Raw genomic sequence first — 15,790 nt, 5'->3', positions numbered from 1 at the left:
TGGATGTGAAAGTATTAGACACATGGGAGGAGGTGGTCTGTGAATTTGTCTCTGAACAAGAGGGCTTTTGGATTGGGGTCATGGGGAGGGGAGGTACAAGGGGAAGAAGCCTGGTTCTGAGCTCTGAGCCATGGCATGTGGCCCACGGGGGATGAAGGGTTCTGTCTTGAGAATGTGCAATCCCCGTCCCTAGCTGAGGTCTCACCCCCCTGGTAGGGCCAGCCACCGAACAGAATCTCGGTTCTCAGCTGAGGAGAATATCCCACAAGTCTGCTTCTTCCCACTTCCTGGCCCTTTTTCCCTTCTCACTCTGCTGCCTCAGGAAAGAGTAGAGGTGATGGCTTTCTCGTCAGGTTCAGGGGGCAGTCTGAGGATGGAGGAGGTGTGACGATGCCAAGAACAGGAGGTGAGAGATTCAGGGAGTGGAGGATTTGGCTATGACGGGGGGCTGTTCTGGAGCCCAAGAGAACTGTTGACATCCCTACTGACCGTCTGGTGCTGGAGCTAGGGGGTCTCTGGGCCCTGGCTCTCTGGCCCACTTGCAGCCACACCATGCTGGGTGCTGTGAAGAGCAGGAATTAGGGAGCTGGGTGACACAGAGAAGTGGTAGGCAAACTGTCCCAGAAACACTAAATAATAAAAATAGCCAGGATGTTATATTTTTTTCTTCAGTCTTTGGATTGCTGCTGCTGTTTATGCCATGAATCTGAGCGCTGGTTCCAGTTTTTCTCAAACAGAAGGGAAATACCCATAGCAGAAGCATGTTCTCTATGTGCCTATCTGCCCGTGCCACTCTGTGTGCCTGGGGACTGATTTTTTTTTTCTTATGACTTCTTTTTCTCTGGCTCTCTCTGCCCAGAGTGCAGACACAATTATAGCAAGTCTAAAAACCTGAATGATCACTATGAGATTTTTATTTGGAAGTTGCCAGGAAAGCCACCCCTGCTGGGGGTGCAGTTTAGCCAGGAACAGAGAAGGTCCTAGTTAGGAAGCACCCTGCCCCCAAAGCCCAGCAGTGGAGTTCCAACCATGAACTGGGTGCCCAGTGGTCCCTGAGGGCTACCCCCGATTTGCCTTAGGGCCACAAGGGCCTTGTCCCCATTTGGACAGTGGGTGGGGTAGTAGGTGTCTGTGGAGGCCTAGTGATCAATTCACGGATACCACTCTTCCCCTTTCAAGCAGGAAGCTTAGACTGGCCTCTGTCTCCCCCTGGCGGCAGCCACATAATTTGTTCAGCATCCCCAGACTGCTCTCAGCCTCTGCCTTGAAGGAGGCGGGAGGGTGGGAGAGGAGGAACCTCCACTCTTCTCTCTACCATTCACCTCCCTCTTAACCCTTCCTCCCTGATCTCGACAAATCATCTTGGTTCTTAAGATAGAATCGGATTTGGACGTCTGGAAACTGACACGGGTATGAATTTCTCATTGGCTGTGTGACCTCTTGGGGCAAGTCACGTAAAAGGACAGGAGCGTCGTCGGTTTTAAAAAAAAAACACCCCACCTTGAAGGGTTGGTGTGCAGTATAAATGGCCTAATATACGATAAGTACTTTGCAGAGAGCCTACCACGTAGTAAGTCCTCAACGAATGGTAGTTGTTATATTTACTAACTAGTCCTGCTGTGGTCAGAGGTCTAAATATGGGGAAAATTGGGACCTGAGAAAGAAAGTGGAGTCGGAGTGGCAATCGCTCTCCCGGATCGAGGTGGTGTTCACGGAGCCCGAGAACTTACCCCCAATTCAGGATAGTCGGCTCCAGCCTGCGTGGTCACCACCTCCACACCACACCCAGCTCGTTCGCCCTCACTCTCACTCCAGCAGCCCCCGCCAGAGGTGTTGTCACACCAGGTGCTTCACACCCAGCAGTCGCCCGGTTTCGCTCTGAGGTCATCAACACCACCACCCTCCAGGCAGCCTGGCCACAACGAACTGAAGGCGAGGAGACAGCACCCTCGCGTCACAATCGGGAGAGTCTAGCTGATAACTAATCTAGGGCACGGCTGAAATAGGGTTTCCCTTCTCCCCATCCCACAACTACCGACCGTTCTTCCCCTAAAGAAACAGAGGCGGGGCGAAGCCAGAACCTGGCGCGGAGAGGATGCGAGCCAGTGGGGCGGTTCCCGGGTGGCCCAGAACAGGAGGGAGTTTTGCCGAAGAACCACCCTGCCCGCCGGGAGCCAATGGCTGGGGAGAGCGGGCGGGAGCGAGCACCGCCCTACGCGAGCCCTAGGGGGCGGGGCCTACCCTGGGGCGGGGCCGCGGCCGAGGGCGGGGCAGGGAGGCAGCATGCTAAGCCGGGTGCGCTCGGCCGTGGCGCACCTGGTGAGTTCAGGGGGCACCCCGCCCCCGCGCCCCAAGTCTCCCGACCTAACCAACGCGACCTCGGCGCTGCCCACCGCCCCTCTAGAGGTGCCCAAGAGCCCTTCCGCCAGGGCTGGGAGCGGGAGCACGGCGCCCCCGAAGACAGCAGAGGCTCGCGCGAGCTTCTCCCGACCGACCTTTCTGCAGCTGAGCCCCGGGGGACTGCGACGCGCTGACGACCACGCTGGCCGGGCTGTGCAAAGTCCCCCGGACACCGGCCGTCGCCTGCCCTGGAGCACGGGCTACGCCGAGTGAGCGCCCCTGGGGGCACCCTAACCAGGATGGGAGCCCCACCCCCCACTCCCCTCCTCATCTCGGCATCCGGGGCGCTGGGGCGCGTTCCTCTCGCTGCGCTGGGTACCAGCAGCTCCCTTTCCCCAGAACCCTTGCTATCCTCTGGGCTGCGGGCCGCACCTCTTCCCAGCCCTTTCTCCAGTCGGTGCAGCCTTCCTCAGGACCTTCCAGCTCCTTGACTACCCTCACCCGCACCGCCTCGGGACCTTGTTCCCTCCGACAGCCCGGAGGGCGGAGGGCCCCGCGAAGGATGAGTTGGCCGGTTCTCAGTCGCAGCCCGGTTCTCAGTCGCAGCCCGGCAGTTTAATGGCTAAGGGAAGAAGGGTTTCAAGGAGACGGGATCTCTTTTAATAGAGGAGGTGGCGGCTAGGAAGACTCTCTCCCGGACTTCCCGACCCCAGCGCCCCAGTTCCCTGTTCCTCTTACGGTTCCCCTCCCCCTCCACACCCAGAAATAGCCCGCGACACCTGGCGGCCGCGGACTTCCCTTGGGTCGGGGGCAGGGGGCGCCGGGGGGAGCGAGAGGGTCCCCTTTGGACGCCTCTCGGCACGTGGACTTGTGCTGTCCAGGCAAGGAAGTGGATCCCCCGGTGGGAGCAGCCGGCTTGCTCCCAGGCGACGTGTATTTTTAATGCCTGTGCTGGGAAAGCGGAGCACCGAGGGAGAGGGGGGCGCTGAGGTCGCTGAGGGTCGTTGCTGATGGACCCGTGGCCCCACCGCTAGCTCTTTAGCTTCCTAGTATTTGGGAAGAGTTGGTGGTGTTACTGGCTCCTGCGCAGTTCAGGTGGGCTTCCACCTCTACCTTATTTCAGTTCCTCTTTCTGGATCTGGGCTGAAGCACTTCCTCATTGCCAAAGCAGCAGAAACTTTCACTAGATCATTTTAGCATAAAGGTGGGTGTGATCCTGAGGGTGGAGTGCTGTGCACCAAGCATGAGAAGAGTCGATTAGGTTTCAGGATGGGATGTAGAATCTTGGCAAGCAGGGAAGAAAAACCTCCTGCGCCCCCAACCGGCCCCTTCCCGTGGCAGCACCATTAGGGGTGCCCCTTTTGCCAGGGGTTGGAGGACCTGAGGCAGGCAGGTGCTGCTGCAGTCTTTTCTAGAAGGTGGTGGGGCCTGACACCCAGACAGTATGCCCTGTGCCTTGCCCTGCCTCCCTTCTCTTCCCTCTGGCCTGGATCCCAGGTGGCTATGACCTTTCTCAGCTTGGCCAGCAGGCCAGAGTGTGTATGTCTAAGGTGGGGGTTATTCCAGGACCTGGTCTGGTGTCCAGCCTGATGTGGTCATCTGGCTTGGCAGGGTCATCAACGCTGGCAAGAGCCGGCACAATGAGGACCAGGCCTGCTGTGAAGTGGTGTGTGTGGAAGGTCGGAGGAGTGTTTCAGGGGTGCCTGGGGAGCCTAGACAAGGCCAGGTAAGCCCCCGATCCCCTTCCTAACCTCCAGAAACAGGGTGATACCTCTCCCCAGGGAGTCTAGGCATCTGGTTTTAAATCTGAGACACATGGAAGACCTGCCTTCTAGCTCACTAGCTTTCTACCGTCGGGCACAGAACCTTTATTTGGCATTGATCAGTTCGATTCTACCACATCAGTATGCATGTTTAGTTTTTCATTTAAAATGTAGATGATTCAATTAATTACCAACGCTTATTTTTGCGCCTTTTATCCTCTGAGTTTGGCGTTTTTGATGTTTTACTTTCTGACACAAAGTAGGCCCTTGGTGAATGAGTGAAGAAATCTAATTTGCCTTTATTACCAAGCTTTGACCTCCTCTCTGATGTATGTATGGATGCCCAGAGGCTTGCTCTCCACGCATGCGAGCGCGCGCGCACACACGCACACACACAAAATCACTTACCTCTAATTTTTCTTCCACCAGGGACTGTGCTTCTACTACTGGGGACTGTTTGATGGGCATGCAGGGGGTGGAGCTGCTGAAATGGCCTCCCGGCTCCTGCATTGCCACATTCGGGAGCAGCTAAAGGACCTAGTAGAGATACTCCAGGACCCCTCGCCACCTCCCCTCTGCCTCCCCTCTACCCCGGGGGCCCCAGGTTCCTCAGATCCCTCTCACTTGGTTGGTCCTCAGTCCTGCTGGTCTTCACAGAAAGAAGTGACTCATGAGAGCCTGGTAGTGGGGGCCATTGAGAATGCCTTCCATGTCATGGTGAGTGGGTGTCCCGGGCCAAGGGCCTGCTAGGCAGACACTCTGAATTCTATGTGGAATCCAGGTGGCCTGAGGGGGTGACCCTGAGAACCCACAACACCTCTGAGAGCCTGAGCAGAGCTTGGTTCAGAGGGGAGGGAGGAAGGGAGTTACACCCATGTCCTCCCTCCTCTCCCCCAGTATGGCTTGGCTGGGCCAGTTTGCTTCTGCAAATAGAGGGGGGTGGCTGTATGCCTGGAACTTCTTCATCCATCCCCTTCGACCTTTCCTCCCGTGGCAGGATGAGCAGATGGCCCAAGAGCGGCGTGGCCACCAAGTGGAGGGGGGCTGCTGTGCACTGGTTGTGGTGTATCTGCTAGGCAAGGTCTACGTGGCCAATGCAGGTGACAGCAGGTAAGGGGGGGACGGTTGACAATGGTTGCAGGGGTCACGCTGTGGAATGGGGTAACAGAAAAGAGTGAGGTGATGGGTGTTTAAAAAAATCAAAGAATGGAAGGGGTCAGAAAGAATCACAGACATAAGGAAGGGCCTGAAATAGCCATGAGGGGAGGAAAGATGGGGGCCTGGGTGCGGGATCCTAAGGGCCATTCTGGCCCTTCTGGAATTCTCCACGAGCGATCTGAGGAGAGTCAAAGCCAAATCTTTTCTTTCTCTGGGCAGAGCTATCATTGTCCGGAATGGTGAAATCATTCCAATGTCTCGGGAATTCACCCCGGAGACTGAGCGCCAACGTCTTCAGCTGCTCGTAAGTAGGAACCAAACGTCCTACCCCTGTTCTTTGTTGAGTTTTGTGTCTGTTTGTGCCCTATGTCCAGGGACTCCCTCCCAACACACAGACAGACAGCTCCTTACTGGGAGGAGTACAGGGCTGAGCTGGTGGAGGACGCAGCAGGAAGGAGTAGGGGCCGCTCAGGTGCTCCCTCTAGGCCCCGGCTGAGGAAGGAAGTGGAGTCATTGGTGGGGAGGGAATGGCAAAGGCCCGAGAGGGGTTTACAGTTTTAAGCACTGGCTCTGGAGCTAGACTGTCTGTAATTGTATCCTGATTCGAGTGCTTTGCTAATTGTGTGACTTTGGACAATTCCCTTAACTTGCGTCAGTACTTCCTGCCTTAAGAGGGTTGTTGTGAGCAGTAAATGAGTTAATATAGGCTAATATTAGACAGTGCACCCCACCTTGTAAACTCCATTTAAGGGTCTGCTCCAAGTAAGATCATTTATACACCAGGGTGTGCTGTAAGCCTCATGGCCCCTGGCCCTCTGCTCTGTCTGGCCACTCCCAACCCCAGGGCTTCATGAAACCGGAGCTACTGGGGGGTGAATTCACCCACCTCGAGTTCCCTCGAAGAGTTCAGCCCAAGGAGCTGGGTCAGAGGATGCTGTACCGGGACCAGACCATGACCGGCTGGTAACACTTCCCTCAGAGCTGGGTCCATTCCCATAGTAACGCAAGCAGTCCCTCACCAGCAGCAAGGGGGAAGCTGGAGGCTGGGCCGGGCTGGGAGTTTGGGGGATGTGGCTCTTAGGGGTTTGTGTGAGGGGTGTGGCTCCTAGGGGAGAGGGCCTTTGATGCCTGGGTCATGCCTCCTCTACTCCCCCCCTCCCCAGGGCCTACAAAAAGATCGAGCTGGAGGATCTCAGGTTTCCTCTGGTCTGTGGGGAGGGCAAAAAGGTAAACTCCATGATAGAGGTGGGAGAGGGCCGGAGGACCCATCACAAGTTGTCTAGGGAGGTGGAGGTTCTACCTGAGGGCAGGGCAGGGGTGGGAGGGTCCACTGTTTCAGAGAGTCTGGGAGAGGGCTATAGCAGCATCCCTGCCTCATTTCCTTTAGGCTCGAATGATGGCCACCATTGGGGTGACCCGGGGCTTAGGAGACCACAACCTCAAGGTCTGCAGTTCCACCCTGCCCATCAAGCCCTTCCTGTCCTGCTTCCCTGAGGTGAGCCATATGGGGACCTCCTTAACCACACTGTACCTCCTCCGGGGGTCTTAGGCTGGCTTTCACCGCCGGTGTCCTCATCCGCAAGCTCCCTCTCCACTCTCTTTTCCCACCAGGTGCGAGTATATGACCTGACACAATATGAGCACTGCCCGGATGACGTGCTGGTCCTGGGAACAGATGGGCTGTGGGATGTCACCAGTGACTGTGAGGTAGCCGCCACTGTGGACAGGGTGCTGTCAGGCTATGAGCCCAATGACCCCAACAGGTAGGGGGTGAATGACAGTGAAGGGATGACAGTGGGGAAGGAACGGGTAAAGGGAAGCAATGAGGGCCTGTGTATGTATCTTCCCATGTACATGCTGGTACGTGAATGTGCTCCTGTGCTTCTGGCAGGTACACAGCTCTGGCCCAAGCTCTAGTCCTGGGGGCCCGGGGCGCTCCCCGGGACCGTGGCTGGCGTCTCCCCAACAACAAGCTGGGTTCCGGGGATGACATCTCGGTCTTCATCATCCCCCTGGGAGGGCCAGGTAGTTACTCCTGAGAGGCTCAGCCCCGACCCTCCCGCCGCCATCCCAGCCTCTCCATGCTTACGCCCCACCCGCCCAAGTTCTGAAGTTGTCTCCCTGACCTTCTTTAAGTGGCGGTTTAACTGAAGAAGGGGTATCAGTTAGATCCAAAATTATAGCTATTGGCAAATAAACCAGATGGATTAAAAAATGTGTGTCTTTAATTACTTTGACTGGAAACCGAAAGGTTACGATAAGCTCTTTGGGGTGGTGGAACGTACACCAGACAAGTCCTGAAATTGTCGTGTTCCCAGGTTCTTTCTCCTGCCCTCTGCTCTTCCTGCTCTTCCACACAGCCTCATTTGTCCAAGTCAGTACTTCCAGCCCAGACCTCTCCTGAGCTTTAGAGCAGGGGTGTCCAAACTTTTTTCAACGTTTTTCACCAAGGGCCCTATGCGGTAAAATACACAAACAGCCGGGCCACTCACTCGAGGTGAAGTACGTATTGCCTCACCTGGTTTATTTAAGTAAACTAAATATATTTTTGGAATTTGCTGCAGGCCAATTAAAAATGGATTGCGGGCCGCAGTTTGGACACCCCTGCTTTAGACCCACATATCCCATCTATCTCCTCGGCATTCGGCAGACACTTTACTGAACACACCTCAAGGCGAATTCATCATTTCCTCAACAGACATGTACCTCTGGTTCGTCATCTCTGGGCACCAGCTCAGCTGTTCAAGGTAGAAAGCTTGGAGTTGGTCACCTTTGGCTTCCGTCTATTCCTCATCAAGCTAATCAATCACTTAGTATGGTTGATTATATAAAAATGTATTTAATATTTCTCCACTTATCTCCACCGTGTCACTACCTTAGTACCTCAGTTCTTGACTGCATTAGCCTCCTAATTCATCTCCGAACTCTGTCTCCAGGCCACTCTCCCATTTCCCCCAATATACTTGGGACATAACAGAGTGACCTTTCCGCCGTGTGAATCTCAGTTGGTTATTTCCCTGAGAGAACGTTTCAGTGGCTCCTCACTGCACCGAGACTCAAATCAACACTCAACTCAAGTGTGGCATAGAAGATTCTTCATGATCTGGCCACTACTTCTTCCTCCCGCCCTCTAAGGCTGGGTATTCCACAGCCCAGGCATGCCCCCACTATAACGACTGCCTCCTGTATTATGACTGTCTGTATTAGGAGTCGGTATGGAGTCACAGTTAAGAGCAGGGGTTCTAGAGTCCTGCTGTTTGGATTCTGGTGCCAGATCCAATATCAGCTCTGTAACCTCTCTGAGCCTCAAGTTGCTTCTCAGTAAGATGGAGATAACAGTACTACCTCATAAGGTTCTTGTAAGGACTCATGTAGTTCACATGTGTAGAGCCAGGCCCATATAATAAGGGTTCAATAACTGTTAGCTATCTTTAAGTAGTCTATATTCTGAATTTATTGATCTGAACTGAGCACATAGCTCTCAGTTCACACTCCATAAATGTTGATTGAGCAGGTTAAGAGGCCTGGGGACCAAAGTGCTCTGGACCTGGGTTTCTTCGTTATTCAAATGTGTGGGTTGCACTTCAGATCGTTCAAGTCTGTAGACTTCATTAAGACATTCATTAAGCAAATATTTGTTGACAGCCTACTATGTGCCACTCACTGTGCTGGCCAGCAGGAAGGGACAGGTTGGAGCAGAGGGGACAGCAGGGACAGAGCCCAGCTTGGGGGCCAGACAGGCCCCAGTGTCTGAATTCTTGTTCTGTCACATACATATTGCAAAAATTGGGGCTAGCCACTTCTCTGAGCCTCAGGTTTTTACAGGCACCAGGGGATTGGTATACTTTACCCGAAGATCTGTGATGAGTAGAAAAAGGGCGGAGCTGTGTAGTTACGGAGCACAAGCTAATAAAATGTGAGTAGCCGTCCTCAAGCAACATCTGCTTCCTCAGACGGTACCTTACGAGGAAGGAGATAACACGTGTAAGTAAATACCTCGTGTGTCAAGTCAGACGGGGCTCAGTGCCCTTAGCGGCACAGAAATAACTATTCGGATGAAAACTGAATTCCCAGCTGGGCATCTGGATTTCCGCGAGTGCCCTTTGAGGGGTAGGTAGGAATTGAACTCATGGAAATTCCAGGCCTGGGGAAGGAAGGGAATTGTGAAGTATAGGACATTGGCCCGGGTCGCAACGATTCTCATAAGTTCTCAAGGCTGGGGGATGATGTGGGCTGTACTGACGCTGCAACGATTCTAGGAACAGAAGGTGGGTCTCCTTCGCAGCCCCCAACTTGGGCGTCCCGGAGGCCGCCCTATACCCAGTCCCGCCTCCCGGGAGGTCCCAGGTAATGTAGGGACAGGTGGCTGGGTGGCCACGGGAGGGCAGCAGCGGCCCTTTCTCGACCCCACCCCGAGCTCCTCTCAACTTTCCCGACGCCGGTCCGCCCCTAGGGGCTGGGAGGCGGGGCAGAGGGAGAGTCCTCAGGGATCTGCCTCGCCCCTCCGCCCACTCCGCCCCAATCCAGGCATCTTCTCCGACCCCGGGGGCCGGCGCCCTGGATCCCCTAGCCAGCGGCGGGGGTGACCACTGGGTGACCAGAGCCCGAGCTGTGGGCGGGCGGAGCCTCCCGCTCCGGGCCCGCCCCTCCCCGCCGCGGCGCTAGAGGAGGGCGGGGCGGGGCGCCGGGGTCAGTCTGTGCCTCCGGCTCCCGCAGCGCAGCTGAAAGCGGCCACACGGAAGGTACCCAGGGCCGGGGGCTGGGGTTGGCGGGGAGTCCCGGGAGCTGGTCCCCGGGAGAGTACTCTGCCCCTCTCCGCTTGGCCGGAGCGCGGGGCGCCGGCTGGCTAGGGGGCTTTGGCCAGAGCGCCGGCCGCCTTCTCTCGTCTAGGACGCGGCATCTGGGCTGTGCGGGGGTCCGGCCGGCTCAGCCTCTTCCTGGGCTGTAGCTGGGCCCCGGGAACTGCCCCACCGGGGCTCTAGCCTCCTGGTGTCCAAGCCAGAGTCCCTTCTCTTCTGGAACCTGCCCGCCTGGGAGAGGGGACAACTTGGGTCTCCGGGAGGGAGTCTCCGCCCAGACCTGGCAACTCCCAGGCCGGGCGGCCAGCGGTGGACCTGGGGTGGAGTGTGGGTCCAGGCCAAGGCCCGGTGGAAGTGATGTTACCCCCAGTCCCGGCCGTGAGGATGGCCAGGATAGGGGCGGGGTGGACACCGCCCTAGACGGTTCCTGGAGCCTGCCTTGGGTGGAGGTAGGGGAGATTAGGAAGGATCCAGCTCGTGTGTGTGTGTGTGTGTGTGTGTGTCTGTGTGTAAGTGTGTAAGGATCTCCTCCCTTCCAGCCCTCTCCCTCACACTCCATAACCTGTCTAAAGATTAAAGATTATCCTGGAGGTTTGGTCTGGGAGACCCGAGGCCGAGTCCTGCCCTCTGCTCTCACTTCCCGTGTTCAAGTTGAGAAGGAGGAATCTGATTCTTTCTCTACACCTCAGGGTGGTCGGCAGGGAACAGCTGGCCCCCGGGTCATCTGGAAATCCATAGAATGACTGAGGAGAGGGTGGCGGATGTCATTCTTGTCTCAGGGAAGGCCCCGGGAGTTCCAGGCTCCATTCCAGGCCATGTGCGGGGTTTGGTTGCCCCTCTTGGGGTCAGTGGGGCAGTTCCTCTGGGGCTGCTTCTCTCAGGGAGCTGCTATCCTTGCCACCTTGGCCTTGGGCCTAAGTGCGCTGGCCTGGGCCAACCAGAGTTTGAAGGGAAAGTCTTCTAATTGAGCTGGGGGCTCCAGGTCACTTAATGCATGCCCTTGACCCTGAGTTCTGGCCTGCGCCTCCCACTGTCTAGTGCCACCCAAACTGCTTTGCTGGGGGAGGACAGTTGCGTTCTCAGGCTTGAGCAATTGATCATTGCCCTCCATCGACACTGCCCATCTCACATTGGGGCTATCCCACTGTTTTCACACAGCTGGACCAATGGAACGAGGGAGGAGTTGGTCACCTGGGTAGAACTTCTAAGGAACCCCTTTTGGGAAGGATGGTTTCCATTTTTGGAGGGGATCAGCTGGCATGGTGAATGCCTTCTTGCCTGTCTTTTAGGGTGTCAGGGAGAGCCCTTTTTGAGGTAGGGAGAGTGTGACCGTGTACTCTCAACTCCTATAAATTCTCTCTGACTCACATCCACTTCCCCTCATCCCAGAAAGAGAGAGCGAGAGAGAGAGCGAGAGAGAGAAAGTGCTGAGGAGGGAAACCACTCAGGACCCCACTGTTGAAGAGAACTAGACTTGGGCTGGAATATTCACTTCCTAAAGGGCAGACAGAGCCAGGGGTGTGAGATAGTTGGTGGTGGTATGTGGGAAGTAAAGGCGTTCAACATAGTTTGACAGGATGTGGGACGCAGAGAAAAAGGCAGGTTTTGGGCAGAGATCAGGTTACCCTCTCCTTTCTGAACTACTCCCTGCCTGGTTGGTGCTGGGACTGGCCCTCATTCGTCTTCTTTTTGGGGGCTCCTCCCAACAGCCTCGACTTTACGTCAGCCTTGGAACCCGCCCCTGTCTTCCTCCAGGCGTGGAGCCTGGGCACTTGAGCCGGCCGGAGGTCAGCCCCTGTCCCCAGGGGAGGAGGACACGAGGCTCAGCTCCGCAGGGAATCTGGGAGCTGATGAACTTGTGTCGATGTTTATTAGTGTGGAGGACGTGGAAACCCCAGGAAGCTGACTCCTTGCCCTGAGTCACTGGGAGGGGTGGCCAGGGCCTTGGGTGAACTGGACAAAGGGGAGGAGGGGCTGCTCCAGGGAGTGGGTGGAGGTGACTCCCTGGTGGATTATTCTCACTCGCTCTGCTGTGGTGGATGTGCTGCTCCCTACAGTGTGGTCATTGTCCCCTGCCTGGGGCTGAGTGACCCAGTGTTGCTGCCAGGCCCAGGAGGAAGGGGGGAGGAAGGCAGGCTGCCCGAATGTGGGCTGTGGGCACTTCGGGACTGAGCCTCCTTTGTATGACTTGGGGCTTTGGGAACCGGGATGGGGTGGGCCAGGGAAACCACCTGGCTGCTGCCACTTCTGTCTTGATTTCCCTGCCTCTGTTCTTTCTACCTCTGGGGTGACATGTGGAAAAGGCAACAGACTCTATAGTCACACAGCCCTGCTCTGAGTGCCGTCCCTGCCACGACTCTGCTGAATGTCTCAGCCTCACTTTCCTAGTTTGTCAAAACAGGAAGCTCTCCCATCTCCCTTCCAGGCCTTTGGGGACTGAGGGAGGTAAGTTTTGTTAAAATGCCAGCAGTTTCCCTTATCCACCTACCGCCTGGGAGCTTGTTCTGTTGGCCTGTGATTTTAAAGAGGGGCTCATTTGTGACTGGCACAGGCATGACTTGTGCGGAGGGACAGTGTGTTCTAGATCGGACCTTAGCGATTATTAAATTTTGAAAGTACCAAAACCCTGGCAACAAATGAAGTCTGACTTGAAACCCTGATATGTATAGCAGATAAAGGCTGGCTCTTCTGGACATGTCCCTGAGAACCCTTCTAAGTGTCCAGGGTCCCACGTTGTCTGGCTCCCAAGTGAGTGGTTCTTCCACCCCGCGCCCCCATGTCTGTATTCTAATCCATTGGGGGAAACTTGTCCCTGAGATGAGGAATTTCAAGCTCAGTTGCCTGAACAGTTGGTCCTTGGCAAGACCATGTCTGAGCAAGCCCTTCTCTCCCTTTGCTGGATGCCTGTTTCCTGGGAGGTCTTGGGGTCCCCGGAGAAGTGTTTTTGGATTTATTGGCTTTCCTCAAAATCCCCACTGCTTCTTCCCTGCCAGCCCCAGCCATGGCTGCAATCCGGAAGAAGCTGGTGATTGTGGGGGATGGGGCTTGTGGGAAGACCTGCCTCCTCATCGTCTTCAGCAAGGACCAGTTCCTGGAGGTCTACGTCCCCACCGTCTTTGAGAACTACATCGCAGACATAGAGGTGGACGGCAAGCAGGTGAAGGCAGAGCCCCCTCCCATCTCACCTGGAGCTCCGCCCTGACACTATGGACCCAGGGTATCCTTGCTCCACTCTCCCTGCTGGAACCAGTGAATGTTAGGAAGGGAAACTGCAGTCCTAGGACATCTAGATACACCTCCTGGTTCTCTGCATACTGGCTCTGTAACCTGGGCTCAGGCTCCCTTCGCCTCTGAGCTTAAGCTCTCCCAACTACAAAGTGGGGATAATGGTAAGGCCTCTTTGAGAAGGTTTTGGAGGGTTAAATCATAGTGGTGCTTACAATGGCAACTCAGACTAAACGAAGACCGAGCACTGGTTATCTCAGGATTGTAAAAAACCTACTTTATGTTGGGTGAGTGATGAGCACTGTTCCTGGCACATAGCAGGTGTTCAGATGTTCAGTGAGCCTCAGGGACCAGTGGCTTCAAAGGACCTCTAGGTGGCAGGGTGGGGCGTGTGACTGGGGCCCTCAGGCTAGGTACTCACTGGCCCTGTGTGTCAGGTAGAGCTGGCCCTGTGGGACACAGCAGGCCAGGAAGACTATGACCGCCTGCGGCCTCTCTCCTACCCGGACACTGACGTCATCCTCATGTGCTTCTCCATCGACAGCCCCGACAGCCTGGGTGAGGTGGGGGTGAGGATGTTGGCGGGAGAGGACTGAGAACCCCTTGGCATCAACCAACCCAAGGTAGCTCTATGCCTTGGCTCATTTTAGCCATTTGCAGAGGCTGAGGCTATGGAGAGGAGTGCAGGGGGCACTTAGCCTCCTTCACTCTGGGAACTCTGGCCCTTGGGAGGGTGTCCTGGGAAGGGGAGGGGTTGAGCTGTGGAAGGGGATATGCTGCAGAATAGCCTGTAAGACTGTTGTGTGGAGACCAGGGGCCCCTGGGGGGGGGGGGCGGGACTTTCTAGCTAAAGGGGAGGCACCGTCCCGATACCTGTGGGGACATATCTGTTCAGAAAACATTCCTGAGAAGTGGACCCCAGAGGTGAAGCACTTCTGCCCCAATGTGCCCATCATCCTTGTGGGAAACAAGAAGGACCTAAGGCACGACGAGCACACCAGGCGGGAGCTGGCCAAGATGAAGCAGGTGGGTGGGGCTGCCAGGCTGGGAAAGGCGGCCTTCTCTCCAGGGCAGTGCCCTTAGAGGTGAGGGTGGTATCCACTGCCTAACCCCCTCCACATCTGCACCTGGCTGGGGGGGAACCAGAGTCCTTAGTGTCTGATCCAGTATCTGATGTAGCTATCAGAGAATGAAGTGACTTGTCCAAGGTCACTTCGCATTTTAACTTATTCGTCTGAGTTTGGGGCTATTACGATGAAGAAAATCCGTCCTCAGACAAACAGCTTGTAATAATTTTGCTTGGGGTATGCAGGTCATAGGGTCAGAGCACCTGGATATGTGGGCTCATGGGCATGTGGAAGCGTGGGCCCGATTAAGTGGCTGGAAGGAAGGCCCAGAATGAGGGAGCTGGCTTATGTGGGGACCTGGTAGCTGGATCTCCAGCCAGGGGATTGGAGTATTAGAGAAAGCTGGCAGGATAAGGAATATGGACTATTCTGTAAAGATAATTGTGGCAAGGTTTTAAACCGAGGACAGACGTGATCGGGTCTGCATATCACAGAAGTTTTTCTGGCAGCCATAGAGCATGGCTTGCAAGAAAGAATGGAGGCAGGAATGTCAGTTAAGATGTGCTACTCATTCAGGGAAGAGAAGGGTGTTCTGTGGGGTATAGTGTTGATGGGAGAGAATTTTGAAGGTAACCCTGAGAGCCTTGGGTCCCTGGCCCCAAAGCTGCCCAGGGTGGCTGGGGCTTGGTTACTATGGGGGGGTCAGAGCTGGAGGTATTTGTTCCAGTTACTATACTTATGGGTGTGCCTATGAGAAGCACTTTGCCACCACCTTCCTTTGACCTCACACCTTCCATCTTCCCAGGAGCCCATTCGATCTGAGGAAGGCCGGGACATGGCGAACCGGATCAATGCCTTCGGCTACCTCGAGTGCTCAGCCAAGACCAAGGAGGGGGTGCGGGAGGTATTTGAGATGGCCACTCGGGCCGGCCTCCAGGTCCGCAAGAATAAGCGCCGGAGGGCCTGCCCCATTCTTTGAGACTAATGTTTCCCTCCTTCGCCACCTCCCTTCCCTTCACAGGGGGACAGAGCCCCCAGGCCACCCTCTTAGGGCTCCATGCTGAAGACTCCCTTTTTCAGTTCCCTCCAGCCCAGGACTGCATTGAGTTTCCCCGGCACCCTGGGAACTTAGGGCTATGCCCTGCTTTCCCAGAGCAGAATTCTCCTGCTGCCGTCTGGGTCCAGGGACATGGCTCTTGATCCCTTTGGCCTTCCCCAGAGGATGTCACACACCAGCACTTTATACACTCCTGGCTCAGAGGAGCATGTCTGGGATAGGACACTCGGTGGAACCCAGAGTCCTAGACCCCTGGTATTCCTGCCCTGGGCATGGGCCTTGTCTCTGGCAATACCTGGGGGGCATGAATAAAGGCCACAAGCTTCAACGTGCATGTGGCAGCTTCCTGTCTTTCCTGGTCCCTGTCTTGGTTGTGAGCCT

The 15,790-nt window shown here is 55.8% G+C and overlaps 2 protein-coding genes across 5 annotated transcripts; both read left to right on the top strand.

Annotated features, from left to right (window-relative positions):
* Window positions 1-2,262: 2,262 nt before the first annotated feature.
* On the top strand, window positions 2,263-7,480 carry PPM1J (protein phosphatase, Mg2+/Mn2+ dependent 1J). Of its 3 annotated transcripts, none has more exons than XM_033092236.1 (10): window positions 2,263-2,609; window positions 3,952-4,066; window positions 4,533-4,820; window positions 5,101-5,213; window positions 5,481-5,565; window positions 6,106-6,224; window positions 6,425-6,488; window positions 6,649-6,756; window positions 6,873-7,024; window positions 7,153-7,480. In XM_033092236.1, exons 1-10 carry the CDS (start codon window positions 2,284-2,286, stop codon window positions 7,298-7,300), a joined length of 1,518 nt encoding a protein of 505 aa, XP_032948127.1. In that variant the 5' UTR covers window positions 2,263-2,283; the 3' UTR covers window positions 7,301-7,480. The 3 variants fall into 3 exon arrangements, with proteins under 3 accessions (XP_032948127.1, XP_032948129.1, XP_032948128.1); XM_033092238.1 differs by having other exon boundaries at window positions 2,265-2,609; window positions 4,743-4,820; window positions 7,153-7,459; XM_033092237.1 differs by lacking the exons at window positions 6,106-6,224; window positions 6,425-6,488 and having other exon boundaries at window positions 2,265-2,609; window positions 7,153-7,459.
* Window positions 7,481-9,761: 2,281 nt separating this feature from the next.
* Window positions 9,762-15,741, top strand: RHOC (ras homolog family member C). Of its 2 annotated transcripts, XM_033092239.1 has the most exons (5): window positions 9,762-10,003; window positions 13,054-13,217; window positions 13,723-13,843; window positions 14,181-14,311; window positions 15,158-15,741. In XM_033092239.1, the coding sequence occupies exons 2-5, from the start codon at window positions 13,062-13,064 to the stop codon at window positions 15,329-15,331; spliced, it is 582 nt and encodes a 193-aa protein (XP_032948130.1). In that variant the 5' UTR covers window positions 9,762-10,003; window positions 13,054-13,061; the 3' UTR covers window positions 15,332-15,741. The 2 variants fall into 2 exon arrangements, with proteins under 2 accessions (XP_032948130.1, XP_032948131.1); XM_033092240.1 differs by lacking the exon at window positions 9,762-10,003 and having other exon boundaries at window positions 13,079-13,217; window positions 13,727-13,843.
* The last annotated feature ends 49 nt before the right edge of the window (window positions 15,742-15,790 follow it).

This window comes from Rhinolophus ferrumequinum, chromosome 22 (genome assembly GCF_004115265.2).
Source record: "Rhinolophus ferrumequinum isolate MPI-CBG mRhiFer1 chromosome 22, mRhiFer1_v1.p, whole genome shotgun sequence".
NCBI lineage: Eukaryota > Metazoa > Chordata > Mammalia > Chiroptera > Rhinolophidae > Rhinolophus > Rhinolophus ferrumequinum.
This window is presented reverse-complemented; position numbering and strand designations above follow the sequence as displayed.

Coding starts and splice junctions, on each gene's coding strand:
- RHOC (XM_033092239.1), top strand. CDS start 13,062: ATGGCTGCAATCCGGAAGAAGCTGGTGATTGTGGGGGATGGGGCTTGT. Junction 13,844..14,180: donor CGACAGCCCCGACAGCCTGG/GTGAGGTGGGGG, acceptor ATATCTGTTCAG/AAAACATTCCTGAGAAGTGG. Junction 14,312..15,157: donor AGCTGGCCAAGATGAAGCAG/GTGGGTGGGGCT, acceptor CCATCTTCCCAG/GAGCCCATTCGATCTGAGGA.
- PPM1J (XM_033092236.1), top strand. CDS start 2,284: ATGCTAAGCCGGGTGCGCTCGGCCGTGGCGCACCTGGTGAGTTCAGGG. Junction 4,821..5,100: donor AGAATGCCTTCCATGTCATG/GTGAGTGGGTGT, acceptor CTCCCGTGGCAG/GATGAGCAGATGGCCCAAGA. Junction 5,566..6,105: donor GCCAACGTCTTCAGCTGCTC/GTAAGTAGGAAC, acceptor TCCCAACCCCAG/GGCTTCATGAAACCGGAGCT.